This window comes from Grammomys surdaster, unplaced genomic scaffold (genome assembly GCF_004785775.1).
Source record: "Grammomys surdaster isolate TR1022 unplaced genomic scaffold, NIH_TR_1.0 126035, whole genome shotgun sequence".
NCBI classification, from domain to species: Eukaryota; Metazoa; Chordata; class Mammalia; order Rodentia; family Muridae; genus Grammomys; species Grammomys surdaster.
The window spans coordinates 5,043,971-5,065,633 of record NW_021620848.1 but is presented as its reverse complement, the minus strand read 5'-3'; the positions used below and the strand labels follow the sequence as shown (position 1 = coordinate 5,065,633).

General features: G+C 37.9%; 3 protein-coding genes across 4 annotated transcripts; 2 read left to right on the top strand and 1 right to left on the bottom strand.

The window, feature by feature from the left end:
• Positions 1–1,038: 1,038 nt before the first annotated feature.
• On the top strand, positions 1,039–1,977 carry LOC114610198 (olfactory receptor 1J4-like). The gene has a single exon (XM_028754690.1). The coding sequence runs from the start codon at positions 1,039–1,041 to the stop codon at positions 1,975–1,977; it is 939 nt and encodes a 312-aa protein (XP_028610523.1).
• Positions 1,978–5,537: 3,560 nt separating this feature from the next.
• Positions 5,538–6,473, bottom strand: LOC114610199 (olfactory receptor 1N1-like). The gene has a single exon (XM_028754691.1). The coding sequence runs from the start codon at positions 6,471–6,473 to the stop codon at positions 5,538–5,540; it is 936 nt and encodes a 311-aa protein (XP_028610524.1).
• An 8,591-nt stretch (positions 6,474–15,064) lies between these two features.
• Positions 15,065–19,561, top strand: LOC114610214 (olfactory receptor 50-like). 2 transcript variants are annotated; one of them, XM_028754715.1, is made up of 2 exons: positions 15,065–15,997; positions 19,544–19,561. In XM_028754715.1, the coding sequence occupies exons 1-2, from the start codon at positions 15,065–15,067 to the stop codon at positions 19,559–19,561; spliced, it is 951 nt and encodes a 316-aa protein (XP_028610548.1). The 2 variants fall into 2 exon arrangements, with proteins under 2 accessions (XP_028610548.1, XP_028610549.1); XM_028754716.1 differs by lacking the exon at positions 19,544–19,561 and having other exon boundaries at positions 15,065–16,012.
• The last annotated feature ends 2,102 nt before the right edge of the window (positions 19,562–21,663 follow it).

The window sequence follows — 21,663 nt, the reverse complement described above, 5'->3', positions numbered from 1 at the left end:
AAAATGATTGGAAAGCTGAAGCTGCAGAGTGTGCGTGTGCTTGTGTGTGTGTGATCTTTAAAATGAGCTTTTAAAAAATCAGGACATAGGGCATTAACTCTATTTCCTACATCCCTACAGCATTTCGAGATCATGCTTTAGAGCATTTCCAAGGGAAGACAGAAGCCTTAGGGGAAGGAGATACACACACACACACACACACACACACACACACACACATATTCCTCATGAGAGGGTTGCTCAGTAAATGAATAGGCCCAAATGCTGAGGCCCAAAGAAGCTAGAAAGAACAAAGGGGTACAGCAGTGGTTCTATTTTTTGGAATGTCTTCAATGGAAACAAAACAAATAAACAAAAACAATCTTTCTATATTGAGTTGTATATTTTCATGTGGTCAAGAGAGGTCAGGAATCAGGAGGATAAGAAAATTATCTAAAAAATACCAGTACGTAGTATTTCCACTTGATATTATAGTTATCAGATATGTCTGTTTTCTCACCCACTTCATGCATAACAGAAACCTTGGCAATTCATATCCTGCAGTGGCCATTTGGTTTTGCCTTGCTGGGAATTGAACTCAGGGCCTCATGCATGCAGGTTGAGTTATTTACCAGTATTCATCCCCAGAAGTTTATTTTTCAGCCAGTCTTATTGAAATCTTTGTTACTGAACACTTTGAAATATCCACCTTAGATTTTAACTATTAATGCAAATTAGGTCACATTTCAATTTGTAGGTGCAAAACCCTCTCCTAAAACAGTGTAAGTACTTCCTGACTGTGCAGTTGCAAATCATCATGCGGTCCAACTTGCCTTGTCCCCAGATACTGTTGAATGCCAATGATGCTACTTATTAAACTCCCTTAATTTTTGGCAAATTCTCTCATTTCAGGTGCAACTCACTTTAAAGGGTAGAGCAATACTGGCATATGATATTCATAAAAATATTAATGATACATTTATTCCCCTGCTATAAATCAATATCTGTTTGTTTCCCCATTCTTTGATATCCTCTGTTGACAGCAAAGAGAAGAATAACATGAGAAAGGATAACCAGAGTACTGTGTCTGAGTTTATCCTCCTGGGGCTCCCCATCCAGCCAGAAGACCAAGGCATGTACTTTGCCCTGTTCTTCACCATGTACCTGACCACAGTGCTGGGGAACCTGCTCATCATCCTGCTTATCCGGCTGGACTCTCACCTCCACACCCCCATGTACTTCTTCCTCAGTCACTTGGCCTTCACAGACATCTCCTTCTCATCTGTCACTGTGCCCAAGATGCTTAGGAACATGCATACTCAAGATCTATCCATTCCCTATGAAGAATGTATAGCACAGATGTATTTTTTCATATTATTCACCGATCTGGACAACTTTCTCCTCACTTCAATGGCATATGATCGGTATGTGGCCATCTGTCATCCCCTGTACTATACCACCATCATGAGAGAGGAGCTCTGTATTTTACTGATAGCTATTTCCTGGATCCTATCCTGTGTCAGTGCCCTATCTCACACCCTCCTCCTGGCCCGGTTGTCTTTCTGTGCTGACAACACCATTCCTCATTTCTTCTGTGATCTTGCTGCCTTGCTAAAGCTCTCATGCTCAGACATCTCCCTCAATGAACTGGTCATTTTCACAGCAGGCACAACAGTCATTACTCTGCCATTAATATGCATCTTGATCTCTTATGGCCATATTGTGGCTACCATTCTGAAAGTTTCATCTAACAAAGGGATCTGCAAAGCATTGTCTACATGTGGCTCCCACCTCTCTGTGGTGTCTCTGTATTATGGTACAATTATTGGACTTTATCTTATACCTTCATCTAGCACTTCTAGTGACAAGGGCATAGTTGCTTCTGTGATGTACACGGTGGTCACTCCATTGTTGAACCCCTTCATTTATAGCATAAGGAACAGAGACATGAAGGAGGCTTTGAAGAAGCTCTTTAATAGAGCAGCAATCTCAACTTAATGACTTATTTCATATCCTCATGATAGCCTACGTATTCACATATCTTCAAATACTACACCTCTGATTGTGGTCTCATTATGAGGCATGTACTCAGTAAATATTTCATTTCTCAAACTGTATTCTGGCATACTTTTTCCTTGCATCCCATTAGTATAAAAAGTGAATTCTGTGTTAACGTTGTCAATTTATTTTGCCTCAAGATTTGGAAAATTTGGTGTTGGAATTTTGAAGGGTGAGCAGGATTGCTAGGCAACAAGACAAATGACAGTTTAGATTTAGGGTTGGAATAAACCAGGGGTATTACAATAGCATGCTAAGGTCAAGGAAATTTAAAAGGTTTCGTGTTGCTAAAGGACAGATGTATGAGAGCCAGGAGGGCATCATGTTTGAATCTTGGTAGGTAAATAAGTGTTAGAGTAATTTAAGTCACTTCTCTTATTTCCTAGAAATATGTTTGTTCATAAGAATCGTTAAAAGATTCCAACATTGGTGTATAAAGTTCACAGGACTTGGAATTTTAGATAAGTATTATATCTTTCCTTTGCCTTCAATTCAATACTTTTTTCATTTACAAAAAATATTAGTTATAATAAAGGTGATCTGGGAGAAGAAAATATTTTGTGCTTTCCCTAACACCTTCTCTAACAACTCACTGTTGTGAGTTCAGCTACTCCACTTCAGCCCTCAAATCTTCTTGATTTGAGAACAATGACAAAGAAAACCTCTCCATAATTTTCCTGATTAAGCTAGGCATGGCATCATCATGTTACCAGGAAACTCAGTCTTAGCCAGTTCTACCTGCATATAAGTTATGAATATATATATTTTTAAAGAAAGAAGCTGCAAATGAAATGAGATTATTACATATATACATTAATGTATTTATCATTAAGTCTAGAGAGTTAGAGTGTTACTTCACTCATCTTGTAGTTAGCAGACATTTAGTACATTACCTATTTTACAGCAAGCAGTGTATCTATGTCTACCCACATAGAACTAGAAAAACCTCTGACAGAGTACAAACAACACCTTACTATGAAAATAAAATGATCCTAATTTTTTGCACGATGCTGTGTTACAGGCCATGTGTTAAAAGCTTCTTATATCTGTGCCATCTCTGTTGATCATAACAATTCTATAAAAAACAGACCATTACATGTATTTTATAGTTAAGGTTTATTTAGTTCAATGGCATAATTACAAGAGTATCACAAAAAAAGACTTAGGAAATGCTGCTTAGATTATGGAAAAATTTAAAGATGAAGGAAGTTTTCAACTGTTTGAAGGGTGTGCAGGATTTATATGCATGGGAAAAATGACAGTCTAGACAGAAGGATAGAATAAACTAGAGGTGTTACAAAAACATGGTAAGTTCAAGGAAATAAAAAAGGGTTTATGTTGCTAAAGCACAGATGTATAAGCATCAAGAGGACATCATATATTAATCTAGGCAGGCAGATGAGTGTTTTATTATGCTGGAGGCAAGATGCCATATTAAGGAATTTAGGTACTTGGATAACCAATGACCAAATTGGTCATTGTACAATGGGTAACAAATAATTAGTGCCTGGGTGAATATCATGATATGAGGATGGAAAGAGCATAATTTGTAGTCATACTACACAGGTCGTAGTAATGAAGGAAAACAGTGACAAAACATCCGAGAAATGATCTTGATTTTTGGCTTTGTGGAGAGATATTTAAGAATGGAATCTTAGGTAGCTGGGATAATTTTGATTATGTTGAATAACCTTAAGAAATTTGGGGAGTAACTTGAAGAATTCCTGCTTTTACAATATGGGTCCTAAGCAAATAAAAAGTGGATACCTTAAATAGGAAAGATGAATAAGCAAACTGTTCATCATTCATTTGAAACAAGAGAAAATCTCTTTGTACAATCAAACTGCAAGATTTAGCACTAATCTGTATTGTGGTATAAATCACAATTTATTACCACATTGAATTACCACAATGTATTACCACATTGAATTACCAACAACACATTAGGAATGGGTAACTTTAAGGAGGTATAAGTTTGAACTTTGGGGCCAGAGATAAAGTATATGTATTGAGAAAGAAATATATTTAGAATTTTTAATACAATTGTAACTAGCTTGGCTAGGTGGAACCTAAGACTATTAGACAGTTGACCATGAAGAAACAATCAGGGCCTTTGATGGTCCTCTATATCCTGAACTGACCTAATTCCTTACTGCTGCAGAAACATTTGGGAAACCAAAGTGAAAACACATTCAGATCCCTTAATTGGTTTGATTGTTTAGGTAGATAGTAGAAAATGGTCAAGACAAGAGTAAGAATCAAATTCCATGACCCATATTTTAAAATTTTAACACTTAGGTCTCTTCTGAAGGACAGAAAGCCCAGTTTAGATCTGAAGACACATTTACAATTAAGTAAGAAAAGAGGTTTCAATATTCTCATTTGGTGGTCAATACAAGGCTACTGGAGTTGAACATTTTTTTACTTGTTTTAGGAGTGTTTTTCTTTTGCAGTTTTAAAATATCTTATGTTTATATTCATTTTTACTTATATGCATATGTGCCTATATATTATATATGAGCATTCATATGTGCATGCATGTGTACATAAAGGCCATGAGAAGGTGTAATATCTGCTGGAGCTGGAGTTACAGGTACTTGTGAACTGCCTGGCCTGGGTGCTGGGGCGTGAACCTGGGCCCCCTGAAAGAAGAACAAGTGTTCTTCTCTACTGAGCCATCTCTTTAGTCTCAGCATTGAACATATATGAGCATCAATAGGCAGAAGCAGTGTGAAGAAATCTAACAACATTCCTGGAGAAACTGTAGAAAGTCATTTAGCCAGCACAGAAATATAAATGTTGAATTAAGTGAAGGAAAAATTCTTTACTTATTTTGGATTTCTTGGAATGTAACATCTATCCTTTATTTTATCTTAATTTCCTCTTATTCTCATGAACAAGACAAATATGTTCAATAATGAACTGATAATCTGGAATGAAATGTCATGAGAGTAGAGACTTTTACTTAAGTAGAGGCACATTGTAAATATTCTGTGAATACTTGTTGAACAGATGGATGTTAGAAAACAGTTTGTTACTTCTGGGTTATTGTACATTTAAAGAATGACATCCATAGCAACAATAGCTATCATTTGTTGACCATCTACTACATTGGTTATTCATCTGATGCACTTTCCAGTTTATCATATTCAATCTTCCAGTTATTTTATTAAATAGAAACCAGTGAACTGAGTGTTGATGTTCAGTCTGTGAATCTAGGACTCAAAAGATTGAGACAGAGAATTGTGAGTTAAAGGCCAACCCAGGCTACAGTGAGTGTAAAGTTAGCCTGGGTTGTACATCAAGGCAATATCATAAATAAAAAAGACAGAATGGAGAAGAGAATAAATATTATTTTCTATAATCTTTATACAAGGAAAGACTAAAGTTCAATAATGGTAACTTAACATCAATCTTGTACCTAAAATATATGCAACCTGAAATGAGAAGAAACTTGTTTGACATAGACTATGTTTCTTCATTGACCATTACTCTTACATTTAAGAAGATAAAATTCTCTTATGACAGAGAAGCCTCTTTAGGGCCCTTTTCATGTCCTTGTTTCTTAGGCTGTAGATGAAAGGGTTCAACATGGGAGTCACCACCGTATACATTGCAGCAGCTGCAACATCCTTTTCTGTAGAGACTACAGAGGAAGGGCACAAGTAGGCACTGAAGAGTGTTCCATAGAAAACACAGACCACACAAAGGTGTGAGCTACAGGTTGAAAAGGCCTTTGTACCCCCACCAGGGGTTCGAATCCTCAGGATGGCAAACACAATGTGGATATAGGAGATAACAATGCATACAAAAGGGACCATGAGTACTGTGCCTCCTAAGGCAAAAACCATTAGTTCATTGACATGAGTGTCAGAGCATGAGAGCTTCAGAACAGGAGTAATGTCACAGAAAAAGTGAGCTATTTCCCCAACAACACAGAAGGACAATCGAGCCATGAGGAGAGTGTGAGTCAGGGCAACTATGTTGGTGAGGATCCAGCATAGGGCAAGCATCAGGGTACAGACTCGGGCACTCATGATTGTGGAATAGTGGAGAGGGTGACAGATGGCCACATACCGGTCATAGGCCATCACAGCCAGGAAGAAACTATCCAAATCACCAAACATCAGAAAGAAATACATCTGGGTGAGACAACCAGTATAGGAGATGGTATGGCACTGAGTCTGAACATTAAACAACATCTTGGTCACTGCAGATGATATTAAACCCATGTCAGCAAAGGACAGGTTGGCCAAAAAGAAGTACATAGGAGTGTGAAGGTGTGGGTCAGAGCCAATGGCCAGGATGATAAGTGTATTCCCAGTCAAGCTGACAAGATACATGCATAGGAAAAGTCCATAGAGTAGCTGCTGTTGCTCTGGAAACCCTGATATTCCTCGTAGAAAAAATTCAGAGACACTGGATTGGTTTTCCATGGGTCTAGAGCATCTGTAGGTCAGAAAAGATAGTCAGAATGAACAGTTGATTCTCAAGATGCAGGCACTGGCTTCTGAGTCATCAACACCTACATCTATATTTAAATTCACTATACCTAGTCCTAATGTTTCCTACCATTGGGTTTTAATTCCTATCCTTCTCTCCTGAAGAATTCCCTACTTTCTACTCTTCCTCTCTCCTCTCCAGTGTAGTCTGTGGCACAAGAAGCATTCTTCCAGTGGAGGTCACCTTCCAAAGGCACAGTGATCTCTGGTACTACCCTGCTTTAGTGTAGCTTTATCAGGTCCCATTAGTTCTTATATCACACTAGGATATCCTTACAGATATGCTACAGTGAGCCAAATTACATACTCTTTCTGGAGATTTTCTGAAAACATGCAAAAAATCACCTTTAGCAAACATTCATGATAACCCATTTTACAAAAAAATGGCAGTTGAGTGATTCATTCTCTCAATCTTTGATCATTTCTTCAGACAGAAAATACCAAGACCTTGGGGCTTTTCACAAACAACATCACCATCTTCCTTAAATGTTTTTGAATAATCAGAGTTCACACCTAAGGAGAAATCTATCTGCAAACCAAAGGATTCCGTGAAGTAATGTTTAGATTTCTAAGTCAAAATTTCAAACTTTCTAAGAGGAGAATCTGGGAATGATTACATGCCTGTGAATCTCTGAAATGTACACAAACTGAATTGACTAACACATCTCAAAATTTCACAACATTCATGAGAGACAAAAAGGAATCAACACTAATTTTGTTCCTGGTGTGATTAATTAATCATAATTAATCATGACAGAAAAAATGTGATGCCTCACAAAGATTAGACTCAAGTGACTGAGCACATTCAACTAACCATATTCTCAGAGGAAAAATCTCTCCGAAAACCCAATGCATTTTAACCTTCTTCAAGACAAAGAAGGATGTAGATTGTCTGATAATTCCATGAATCCTTGACTTCCAGGTCTGCTCTTTATTTCCACATCAATATTTTTCCTCTCTTTATTTAAAAGGGCTTGCATGTTACTTTTAGAAAAGAACATAAAATGTATCCATGATTTTATCACTATATAAAAAAGCAGGAGACTCCAGGAAGGGGGGCAACATTTAGAATGTAAATAGATAAAATAATCTATTTTTAAAAGGTACATTTAAAATATTTATTTATTTTTTTGTTTGTTCAAGAGAGATTGTGTGTGTGTGTGTGTGTGTGTGTGTGTGTGTGTGTGTGTGTGAGAGAGAGAGAGAGAGAGAGAGAGAGAGAGAGAGAGAGAGAGCATGCATGCGCATGAACACACATGCCTACTTTTGCCTGTACCTGTGTAGAGGTCAGAGGACAACTTACAGGTCAGAGGACAGTTTACAGCCATCTGTTCTCTCCTTCCACTATGTGGATTTTAAGGATCCAGCTCAGATTAACAAGCTTGGCAGTAGGAGCCCTTACCCACAAACCACATTTTTTACATTGTGTCTTTTTGTTATTCTATTCAATACTTTGGATTACCACCTCCCTCTTGCTCTTCCTGGTTTTACTTTTCCTTGAAAAGCTTTGTCAATTTTTTTGAAATCTTCTTCTCAGAAATTTTAGCATGTCTTTGAGACATCAATGAGGTGTTCCCATGAATTGATTTACTTCCTGTCATCCAAGTCAAGCAGTTCCTTTACTTACCACTACCTCTTGTCTACTGTGTCAGTCAACAAGTGTGAGACAGGTGAGCTTTATGGTAAGAGTATTCCAGGACATGGACCTGGTATCCTGTAACAGTTTTAATCAAATTCCCACACTCACTGCTACCCTGTCCACTGAAAAGAAAGCCACACGAAAGTATTTATATAGGAAGAAAGACTCATAATCCTCCTGACAAGATTTTTAACAGGATTGACTGGAAGCAGGGTTCTGAAGAAAAAATATTAAATACAAACAGCAAATAGACTGAGGCAAAATTCAAATTGTTCGATGTAGATGAAATACTATTTAGAAGGATTAGAAGCTTGAAGGAAACAATCTCAGGGTTCTAGATGAAGTTGGATCCACAAAGTAAAGAAAGGACCACAAAGAGAAGTCAAGGTCATAGTTGAATGCAAAGATGCAACAGGCATAGTTTGATTCATCTGCTAGAAGAGGAAAATCCAGAAAAATGAGTTTCTTTGTTGAAAACTCTTAATGATCTGAGAAAGAACTTCTAATTCCTTGGGCAAGGTTTTGAGAAATTTTAAAGTATTTTATGTTTTGAGTTTGAAGCCTGACCTGACAGACACAGAGCTGCTGTTTCATCAGGCTAATAATCCCTAGAAAAATGTTGAACAAACTCTACTTTCAATGCCTATAGATACAAGAAGTCAGGGAACAGAGTTCCCCAGAGCCTCATTAGTGAATAGTTTTGATACTTGATTCCCCTGTCTCTATTAGAACAGACAAAATTAGTGCAGCACTGGGTTCCATTAAAGTTGAGATGTTTTACTGTTTTCTTTATACATAGAATTAAACAGTTTTGCCACTATATTGTTTGATAATAACAATTTTAGCAGCAGTTCTCAAACTGTGTGTTGCATATAAGATATTTATATTACAATTCATAACTAGCAAAATTATAGTTATAAAGGAACAACAAAATAATTTTATGACTGAAGTCACCACAACACGAGGAACTGACTTAAAGTGTCAGCATTGGGAAAGTTGAGAACCACTGATCTATAGTTAAATTTGCTTTCTAGGAAGACACATTTGGCTTTTTGTAACAAGTTCCCTTTGTGTATAAGCTGCTTCATAAATGAAATTTGAAGACTTCTACCACATTTTTGAAAGTTTCTCATGCTTTTGAGTAAAGATAAAAGCACTTACTTAATTTATCTCACCCAATTATGTTTTATAAGAGATTTTTAAGGGACAAAACTCACAAAGAGAAAAGTAATAATAATAACAAAATGTTTGAAGTTGGAAACCAGATGGACCTGTGAAACAGAATATTTCCATCATTGGTACTAAATTTTAGATGCTTTCCCCAGCTATAGACTTTTGAACTCCTCTATGTTTACTTTAGGATACTTGAAAATCCTTAAACAATTTGGGAAATGTAATCTGGGACTGGGGAGATGGCTTAGTGGTTAGGAGCATTTGGTTCTCTTAAAAGAAGGACCCATCTTCAATACCCATGTGATGTCTCAAAACCTCCTCTAACTCTGATTTCAGGACATCCAATATCCTCTTCTAATCTCCACTTACTCCTGCATATATATGGTGAATATACACATACGTACATATATATATATATACACATAAGTACAGATATAAAAGTTAGCTTGTTTGCTGTCATCCATAGTCTCTAGTACTTTATGAACACAATAGGGCAATTACATATAAATTGACAGTGTTTGAGTTATGCACAGGACTTATGTAAACTTAAGCTATACCAAATCTCAGCCGTGGGGATAGGTATGGACATGAAGCCTCATTTGGGACTGTTGGGAAATGATAGGTTCTAAAAGAGGAAGAAGTTTTTTTTGTTTATTCAATGATAGATTTAACACATGCCAGTGAATGGTAAAAATCTAAGAGTATATAAGCAGCACTGAAACTTGATGTGTTTTTTAATATGGAGACATTGAAATTGTCTTTCCTTGTTGAATCTTTGTAAGGTTTAGGTATCAGAGTGACTGTGGCCTCATAGAATAAGTTTGGCAATGTTTCTTTTGTTTTTATTTTGTGGAATAGTTTGAGGGATATTGGTATTAGCTCTTCTTTGAAAATATGGTAGAATTCTGCACTAAAATCATCTGGTCCTGAGCTTTTTTTGTTTGTTTGCTTGCTTGTTTGTTTGTTTTCTTTTGCGGGTTGGTTTTTGTTTTTTGTTTCTTGTTTTTTTTGTTTTGTTTTGCTTTTGATTGGGAGACTTTTAATGACTGCTTCTATTTCTTTGGGGGTTATAAGTCTATTTACATTGTTTAATGATCTTCACTAACCCTACATGCATCAGAGCTGATATCTAAAATATGTAAAGAACTCAAGACATTGAACATCAATAAGCCAAACAACCCAGTTAGTAAGTGGGGTACAAAAATAAACAGAGAAATCTTGACAGAGGACTCTCTTATGTCTGAGAAGCAATTAAATAAATGTTTAATTTTCTTAGTCATCAGGAAAGTGCAGATCAAAATTACCCTGAGATTCCATCTTTCACTCATGTCAGAATGAATAAGATCAAAATCTCAAATGACAGCTCATGCTGGTGAAAATGTGGAGCAAGGGGAACACTCCTTCTTTGATGGTAGGAGTGCAAACTTGTATAGTCACTTTGAAAAATAATTTGATGATTTCTTGTTGGAGGGACCTACTGCTGAAGGTTGCAGTCCATCAGGTCTGGACAGCTCTCTGAGTTCTGCATAAAATGTAGAACTCCTTTACTCAGTGGGACTTCCTACTCTCTGCCTGACCTTATTTGGTATGTGTCCCTAGGCATTGTTGCAGGGATTATCAATATAGTTCCCTGCAAGATCAACCCCCATGCCGCCCATATGATAATGGGGTATTGTGCTTCCACACAGATGATAGGAAGGTTCTGCCTAATGCAAATGAGGCATACTGTGTTCACCTATCAACACCTATCAGCACCTATCTGCAAATAGCTGCTGCCCTCTACATATATGGTCCCCTTACCCTGGAAGAAAGTTGAGCTGTTGTGTTGAAGCTGATTCCTGTAATTTGTCATTCAATAGTACTCACAGGTTGTTAGAACCTGGTTCTTTGACTCTGCTCCCATTGGCCAACAACCCCCAAGGAAAAGGGAGAACTGCACTTTCTTAGAAAATTGAGAATAGTTCTACCTCAAGACAAAGATGTACTACTCCTGGGCATATATTCAAATGATGTTGAACAATACTACAAGGACACTTTTTCAACTATGTTCATAGAAGCTTTAGTTGTTAAAGCTAGAAAGTGGAAATAATATAGATGTCCCTTAGCTGAAGAATGAATAAAGAAAATGTAGTACATTTACACAATGGAATACTACTCAGGTATTAAAAGCAAAGACATCATGAAATTTTCAGCAAATGGATGGAACTATTAAAGATAAATTCTGAGTGAGGTAATCCAGACACAGAAAGGCAAATATGATATGTACTCATTTATAAGTGGATAATAGTCATAAAGTACAAGATAACCATGCTACAATTCACACACTCAAAGAAGCTAAGTAATAAGGAGGGATCAAGGAAGAATGCTTGAGTCTAAGTGAGAAGGGGAAAAATAGACATTAGAGGTTGAGAGAGAGAGAAAACTGGGTAGAGGAGGAGATTCAGAGGGTAATAGGCAGGACCAAGTGTTGGAGGGACTGAGGGAGAGAGAACTGGAATCAGTTTGGGGTCATCTCTGGGATGAGCTAAAAACTTAGAACAATGGAAACTCCCAGGAATCTATGAGGGTGAACCCACTAAAGACTCCTAGAAATAGAGGATATGGAACCTGAAATGGCCACCTCCTATAACCAGGCTATACTTCTAATGGAAGGATAGGGAACACAACCCAACCATAAAATCTTCAAGCTAAAATTTGCCCTACCTTCAAAAACTACAGGAACAAAGATGAAGCACTACAATGGTTGGCACCACTTGAGACCCACACCATAGGTAAGAACCAATCTCTGACACTATAAATAATGCTATTATGCTTGCAGTCAGTTAGAATACCTGTACTTTTAAAGCCTTCACCCAACAACTAATAAAGACAGATGCAGAGATCTACAGCCAAACATTAGACAGAGTTCACTGAGTCTTGTAAAAGAGTTGGCGAAAGTAGTGAGTGACCCAAGGGGATAGGGACTCTACAACAAGAGCAACAGAGTCAACTAACCTGAACCCTTGGAAGCTCCAAGAGACTGAATCATCAACTAAATGGGCTGGACCCCCCGCATGTGCACACACACACACACACACACACACACACACACACAAACACATATGTAGCAGATGTGCAGCTTGGTCTTTATCTGAGTCTACAAACAACTGGACCAGGGCTGTCTTTAACTCTGTTGACTGCCTGTGGATCCTGTTCCACTAGCTAGGGAGATATGCCTAGTGCTGCAGTGACTTGATGTACCAGGGTGGGTTAGTACCTAAGGGGGCATCTCCCTTGTCAGAGAAGAAAGGGAGGAGGGTTGGGAGAAGGGCTATATGAGGGGGTACTGGAAGGAGAAGGCTATCTAAAATTGAGAAATAAATAAATAAATAAATAAACAAACAAACAAATATATGTGTAGATGAAGATGGAGCAGAAATTGAGGGAATGGCCAACCAATGACTGGTCCACCTTGAGATACATGCCATAAGAAAGAGCCCACCCCTGACACTATTAGTAATGGCAGTTGATATGCATAGGAGGCCTCCCTTAGTCTGAGGAGAAAGGGATGGGAAGCTGAGGGAAGGGGATATAAGAGAGAAGGGTATGGAGGAGAAAAGGGAGGAGATCCTGGGATCAGAATGTAATATAAATAAATTAGTGAGTGAATGAAAAAATTAAGGACACAAGTTGCTTGAGTATATAATGGGAAATGTGAATCTGGGATGAAATGGAGAGATAACTGAAGGTACCATATATGAAGGTATCAAAGAATTAATACCATTTGAAAAACTATTGAGCATGGTATGTTTTGCCTATAATCTCAGTATGGAGAAGGTGGGGAAAGAGTATCTTTTGGGCTAGCAGAAAATCTAGCCAATCAGTGATCTCCAGTTTCAATGAGAGACCCTGTATGTGGGATATGCTCTTCTAGTTGGACTGCCTTTTCTTGCGTCAGTGGGAGAGGATGTGCCTAGCCTCACAGAGATTTGAAGTGCCAGGGTGAAAGTATACTCAGGAGAAACCTACAGGCTCAGAGCAGAAAGGGTTGCAGGGTGGGGAAAGGATTGTAGGAGTCAGTGAGTGCAATGTAAAGTGAATAATTTAAAAAATAAATTAAAAAGAAGATGGGAAAATAGCTGAGAATGAAGACACCCTTACATTGAACTCTGACCCTCATACACATATGTGTATATCATGTATACCCACTCACACACATGTATACCTACTCACACACATATGTAAACACACACACACTCCTAAAAATGTCATAGAATTCAGAAGCAATAAATCTTTCTTATCACTCTTAACATTCAGTTTGGTTCATTATGAACTCTGAATCACATTTTCCTCAAGGGGACCAGAAAAGTAAAAATCTTTGTGAGCTCCTACTGGTTATTTTGTCATTATTGACATGCATTCTCCAAGGGTTTATCCTTATGTCTGCTGCAACATGTAACTTCATTCTTAGAAGGGTCCCCAAGGAATAAAGCAATTATATTTCACTCTCTCTAATTGAGCTGAGTATGGGCACATTGCCCCTTGGGTCCTTTTGGAAGTTTGAAAACTTATAACTCATGCCAATTTTTCAGCAGTTCTAACCAAAAGTATGTTGATATATCTATCTTGCTTGAGTATTAGTTTATAATTCTTTTGCCTGCAGAAGTGTGATATGGACATCCTTAGAGGTTCCATCTGTTTTAACAACCACTATGTCATCATGAAATAAATAGAAGAATTTTACCATCATTTTCTTTTTAGCTGGAGGTATCTATTCACATCACCTAAGAGATTATATAGAAACAGGTAGAGAGAATGTGTTAAGTAATGCTCTAAGTATCTGTGTGTTTCGGTGTATATTCACAGTGTGTTACTAACTATAATTTCTATGTTTAATATAGTATGCCAGTAGCCTCAGTTGGAAATTTGTCTTGAACTGGCTTCTAAATTTTGAGATGATACCATAAAATTAAATGTACATATAACAGTTTTATTGAAAATGAGTCATACTTACTTCCTGAAAAAGAGTGGAAAATAACGCATTTTGCTTACCTTTATTTCTCAGAAGATGTTGGTGGGTTTTCTTCCAAATTTACTGCACATCCATTCAATTTTATTTGCTTTTATATTTTTTGCTGCCACAATCCAACCATAAGCAGGTGAGTTATGCCTAAATTATTGAAACAACTATAGGTTCCTATGAACAACACTGCTCTATAATTTGCTCTCCACATCAGCAGACAGCAAGTTATTTAGAAATGTGGTTACTTCATTTGTTAAACATTTTCTTGGATGCATCAATACTTTCTACTTCTCTGAGACTAGAATTCGAATATTCTAAACTGGAAAGGACTTTCATAATCTAGCTTCTCAGTAATTCTTTAACCGTATACCTTTCCAGGCTGAACACAGGCTCAAACTGCCTGATCTTCATGTGCTCCAATCCCACCGTCACCAGACACTAGTGATTCTCTTCCTTTACATCCTAATTACCTAATCTCGGGTTTCCATCATGAACTCCCAAAACAGTACTTCCCAGTTTCTCCAAAAGTCATGGGTTGATGTGCCTTGACCAGATGATCACTCCTTGTTAGTATTGCCAAACACTGTTGAGCTGGGGGTAAAGTAAACAAACAGACTGGTTTTAAAATGATGGGGAGGGAGTGTGTTACATAACAGCCACAGCTACTTCTTTTTTATGTTTCTATTTCATTCGTTTCCAGAAAAGGAAAAAATGAACTGTGTCAGAAGGAATAATCATAGTATCACATCTGAATTCATTCTCCTGGGGCTCCCTATCAACCCAGAACTGAATGGCATATACTCTGCCCTGTTCCTGGCCATGTACCTGACCACAGTACTAGGGAACCTGCTCATCATCCTGCTCATCAGGCTGGACTCTCGCCTCCACACCCCCATGTACTTCTTCCTCAGCCACTTGGCCTTCACAGACATCTCTTTCTCATCAGTCACAGCTCCAAAGATGTTTGTGAATATGCTGACACACAGTCAGTCCATCTCATATACTGGGTGCATTTCCCAGGTGTATTTTTTCCTACTTTTTGCAGATCTTGACAGCTTTCTTCTGACCTCCATGGCCTATGACAGGTATGTGGCCATCTGCCACCCTCTGCACTATACCACCATCATGAGTCAGAGTCTCTGTGTCCTACTGTTAATTGTGTCCTGGGTCTTGTCCTTTGCCAGTGCCATTTTACATACCCTTCTGCTTGCCCATCTCTCTTTCTGTGGGGGCAATACTCTGCCCCACTTCTTCTGTGACCTCTCTGCTCTGCTTAAGCTGTCTAGCTCAGACACCACCATCAATGAACTGGTTATCTTCACTGTAGGAGTGGTGATCATAACTGTGCCATTGATATGTATTCTGGTTTCTTATGGCTACATTGGGTCTACCATCCTAAGAACTCCCTCCACCAAGGGAATCTGCAAAGCCTTATCCACATGTGGCTCTCACCTCTCTGTGGTTTCTCTGTACTATGGAGCCATTATTGGGCTATACTCTTTTCCTTCACCTAATTACAGTAATGACAAGGATGTAATTGTAGCTGTGATGTATACAGTGGTCACACCCATGTTGAATCCCTTTATCTACAGTCTGAGAAATCGAGATATAAAAGGAGCACTGAGAAATATGCTCAACAGAAGAGCAAGATCACAGTGATGGGTGTGATCTCTCTTACTGACTGACATAAGGCCTCTCATACCCATTCATGTGTCTTTCCCCTTCTGAATGGCTGTAGTGAGTGTTTATTGATGAGGTTTTCTTTTTGGAGTCTGTGTTTTCCAGAATAGTTTACTTCCTGTATAATTGTTGTCAGTTTTTGAAGTCTTTGAGGAAATTTTTCTCAACATACAAATACATCACTTTTTCCTTTGCCTAGTATTCATGTTCTATAGATATTTAAAATCCTCATGTGGTCCCAGATTTTGTTCATTTTTCTTGAAGAGTTTATAACTTAAAACAAATTTTTTTTCTCAAGATAACAAAAAGTGCATTCTGAGAGGTTCACAGCTTTAGTTTTGCATTTATTTTTATAATAAACTTGGAAATAGAAGTTTAGTTTCTGTAGATTTATTTATTTTTTTATGTTTAGGAATGCTTTGTATGTCTAGCTGTATGTATATACATACATGCCTGGTCAGAAGATGTATTGTATCCCCTAGAATTGATTGGTTGTGAGCTACCATCTGGGTGCTGGAAACTGAACTTGGATTCTTTAGAAGGACAGCCATTGCTCTTAACTGCTGAGCCATCTCTCTAGCCCCATTTTTTTGCTTTTTAATTCCTCTGTTATTTTCTAATTTTACTTTTCATTTCTATTAACACATAAAACAATAGTATCCATTTGCAGGATTCCACATGATGTCTATGTAAGTACACACACTTTGGGCTACTCACACCTGGGAAAGTGTAATTCCTCAAATATTTATTACTGTGAGATGAAAATATCCAAAATTTCCCTTGTTCTCTTAAAATATATAATATGTTATTACTCTCTTTATCACATTATTAAACAGTATAACAAAGGAGTATATTTCCTCCATGGCTAGTACCCATTCACCAACATTTTCCTATTCCTATACTTTATGTTCTCCCAAGTTATTCAAATTGTTTTAGATTATTACAAGAAAACATTATTCCATGCATATTTTAATGTCTATACTAAATGCTTTCACTATAGTCTAAGGATTATGGAAAGGCACAACTTTCTCTTCCTCAAATTTAATTATCCTGGTCACAAAAGAGTTGATAAAAAGGCCAAGGTAAGGTTCCAAGTGAGGATACTGAATAAGCCTGGGTAGGATCCAGGAGCCTAGACAACCTGGAAAGAATTTAAGCAGGACTTGTGTGTGGTTTAGTCCAACTATATTTTATTATGCAGTAAAGTAAATATATTTCTATGCTTAGGCGCCATAATGTAGTTGGTTTTTTTTTCCATCAAAAAAAAATGATAAAAAAAAATGTTTCAAGTTTTTTAGAAAATGTCTCTGTGGAAGAAAACATTTCTTAAATTCACTGCTGTTAGAAGTTCAATGACAGACTTCCCCATCTCTATTATTTTATCTAGTTCTAGAAGTTTCTATAGTACAAGACATTAAAACTGAGAGGTTTCTAACCAGCCCCATCCTGCTACACTAACAATATGTGGTAGGAGTGGAATTCAAACCATTGTGTGTATGAAGTTAAATCCTAGTTTATGAATATTTTCAAAATTGCCCCAATTATCCATCTTACCAAAACTTTTACTTTTATCTTTATAAAAAATAACCTAGAAAGAAAATAATACACATAGCACATGCATATATGGATGATATTAGATTGTCCCTTATTAGTACATTTATATTTTTTACTGGTGACCACATTTTAAGCACCATAATTGAGTAGTATATTCATGTAACAATCCCTAGACTTGAGTGATTAAAGCTAACAAAACTTAGAATGATGGGCATGGGTGGAAAGACAAGTATGTATGCACACATTCTGCTGAACATTTTCAATTAGTCTAAAACTTTTCTAAACACACAGTTTAAGACTTTTGATGAGATATTCACATGTTAATTTAAGCTTCTCAATATACGCTCATGTGTTTTATTCTGTCTGTAACACAGTGCTTGATAATTAAAGAACTTAAGTATTTGCAAATGAAATTAACCACAAATTGTATCTTATTATGATTTTACTTTAAATTTCTCTGCCTGCTGATTAATAAAGGAAAGCATTTTAGCCCATGTCTATTTCTTCTTAGTACAAAGCTAGTGAGTAAAACTCTCTGAATTCCAATTTTATCACTGTTAGAGATGACTGTCTCTCATCCCACATGGCATGATGTCAGATGGCCTCAGGATGCACCTGCAATTTCTTCTAATGGTAGACCATTATCTAAGTGTCATAACCTGGTAAGAAGTGGATGTTATTTCCTGATAAGTATTTAGTTTATTTTGTATTTTTAATGTCAAGGGCATTCTGTATAACCATGGAAAACCTGCTTCTTACTATGTAGCTAAGGCTGACTTTGAACTTGGGACAATCCTTGTGCCTTATTCTACCAAGTACTGGGATTGCAGGATTGTACAACCATGCTTGGCTATTATCAGAATTTCAAGGGAACACTGATCTCTTCTATTACTAGGATCAAATTATATGTTTCCTTGGAGAAAGTTATTCCAGATAACTGAATTACCGTGTAATGAAAGCCATAGTGAGAATGTAACTGGCCTTAAGTAACTCCCTATTACAACCCTTCTTGCTACAGAATCTATTTCTGTGACATACATGGCCATGGCCTTTTGTAATGCTGTTGTCTTTTTTCTCAGTTCTCTCACAATATGTTAGCCTCACATCTATAAACATAGAAGAGCATAATTAATAATGCCAGTGGTTAATTCTGTCCCATGGAGTAGGTCTCAAGTTGGGCCAGTCATTGGTTGTTTACTCCCTCAAACTCTACTCCATCTTTAACTCTACATATCTTGCAGGCAGGGCAAATTTGAGGTTGAAGGTTTTGTGGCTGGGTTGGTGTTCCCCTCCCTCAACTAGAAGTCCTACCTGGTGACAGGAGATGACTATTCAGGATCCATATTCTCAGCTGCTAGGTGTCTCAGCAAGGGTCATGCCCATATTCTCCATGGAGCCTCCACCATCCCAAGTCCTCAGCTTGCCTCAGAGTTGTGCTCCTACAGATTCCCCTTCTTTCCCAGCCTTCTCACCCCACTCCCACTAACCCCGTTCCTCTTCCCCTCCCTATCTCCTTTCCCAAACAGTTCTCTCTCTCCATCCACTTCCAATGTCTATGTCATTTCCTCTTCTGAGTGAGATTCATGCATTCTCCCTTGGGCACTTCTCATTACTTAACTTCTTTGTGTCTGTGGATTGTAGCATGGTTATCCTGTACTTTAAAGTTAGTATCTACTGATAAGTGAGTACATACCATTTATGTCTTTCTGGATTAGGGTTACTTCACTCAAGATCATCTTAAGTTCTTGATCTAGATATTCTGAGTGGTTGAAGATAGAATCTCTGAGTTATTTTGATTTGCATTTCTCTGATGATTAAGGACATTGAACATATTTTGAAGTCTTTCTTGGCCATTAGCAATTCCCCTGTTGAGAATTCTGTTTATCTCTGTAGCCATTTTTTTAATTGGAATTCCAAATTTTTGGTGTTTGCTTGAGTATAGTCAATCCCATTGAGTTGGAGTTTTCTTCCTAGTATCTTGTATATGGCTGGATTTGTGGATAGATATTGTTCAAATTCAGGTTTGTCTTGAAATATCTTGTTTTCTCCATCTATGGTAATTGAAAGCTTTGCTGGGTATAGTCCTTTTGGCTGACATCTGGTCTATTAGAATCTCCAAGATAATAAATGAATAAATAAATAAATAAATAAATAAAAGAATCTCCAAGATATCTGCCCAATCTCTCCTGGCTGTTAGTGTCTCTACTAAAAAGTCAGGTGTAATTCTGATAAGTGCCTTTTTATGTTACTTGACCTTTTACCATACAGATTGTAATATCTTTTCATTGTTCTGCACATTTAGTCTATGTGACAGAATTTTCTTTTTTTATTGGATATTTTATTTACATTTCAGATGTTATCCCCTTACTCCATTCCCTGTCCTGCCCAGGAACCTCCTATCCCATCGTCCTTCCTCCTGCTTCTCTGCGGATGTGACCCTATCTACCCCCTCACTCCCACCTCCCCACCCTCGAATTCTTCCACACATGGTATCCAGCCTTCATGGAACCAAGGATCTCCTCTCCCACCTATGCCCTACAGGGCCATCCCCCCTTACATATACAACTGGAGCCATGGATCCCTCCCTAAGTGATCCCAGGCTTGTGGTTTAGACCCTGAGAGCTCTGATTGGTTGGTATTTTTGCTCTCCTCATGGGGCTGCAAACCCTTTCAGCTTACATAGTCTTCACTCTAACTCTTCCATTGGGAACCCCTTGATCAGTTCAATGGTTACCTGTGAACATCCACCTCTGAATATGTCAAACTCTGGCAGACCTCTAAGGACACAGCTATATCAGGTCCAATTCTTCACAGAGTTAGAAAGAGAACTTTTCAAATTCATTTGGAATAACAAAAACCCAGGATAGTGAAAACTATTCTCAACAACAAAAGAACTTCTGGAGGAATCGCCATCCCAGACCTGAAGCTGTACTACAGAGCAATAGTGATAAAAACTGCATGGTATTGATACAGAGACAGGAAGGAAGATCAATGGAATAGAACTGAAGACCCAGAAATGGACCCGCACACCTATGATCACTTGATCTTTGATAAAGGAGCTAAAATTATCTGGTAGAAAATGGACAGCATTTTCAACAAATAGTGCTGGTTCAACTGGAGGACAACATGTAGAAGAATGAAAATCAATCCATTCTTATCTCCTTGTACAAAACTCAAGTCTAAGTGGATAAAGGACCTCCACATAAAACCAGATACACTGAAACTAATAGAAGAGAAGGTGGGGAAGAACCTCAAATACTTGGGCACAGGGGAAAAGTTCCCAAACAGAACACCAATGGCTTATGCTCTAAGATCAAGAATCGACAAATGGGACTTCATAAAATTGCAAAGTTTCTGTAAGCCAAAGGACACTGTCAGTAGGACAAAATGGCAACCAACAGATTGAGCAAAGATCTTTACCAACCCTTCATCTGATAGAGGGCTAATATCCAATATATACAAAAACTCAGGAAATTAGACTCCAGAGAATCAAATAACCCTATTAAAAATGGGATATAGAGCTTAACAAAGAATTCTTAACTGAGGAAACTGTAGGAGGAGCTAAGGTGGGAGGAGTTAGGAGAGGAGGAGGAAAAAGGAAGAGGAGGAACGAGAGAGGACAGAGATGGAGGAGGATGGAAAGCCATGCAGGTATGGAGAGCAGTGCAGGTAACTACTTTTATTTAGGTTAGCTAATTGGGAAACAACTCTCTTTGTATGGGCATATTGTTACGGAGCTTTACCCAACATATAAAACCTTTGATTAATCTTTAAGCATTAGAGTCTCATTTTATCTACCGGGTCCAAGTGGATGGCAAGATGGTCTGGGCAATGCCTAGCCTTGCGTAGACAGAGTGGAAGACTGGCAGAGCCATCTCCCACACTGGCGTCTTGTGAGTGGCAGGGCTGGTGTTTCTGGCGAGGCCATTTCTAGCTGCAGTGCACACGTGGCCTCTGGCCCAGAACATGGCAGCTGAGCTAGGCAGAGCCTCCGCAGCTTAGATAGTCGGCTTGACCTGAGGCCATTTTTAAATAATTATTTCAACAGGAAACTCGAATGGCTGAGAAGCACCTAA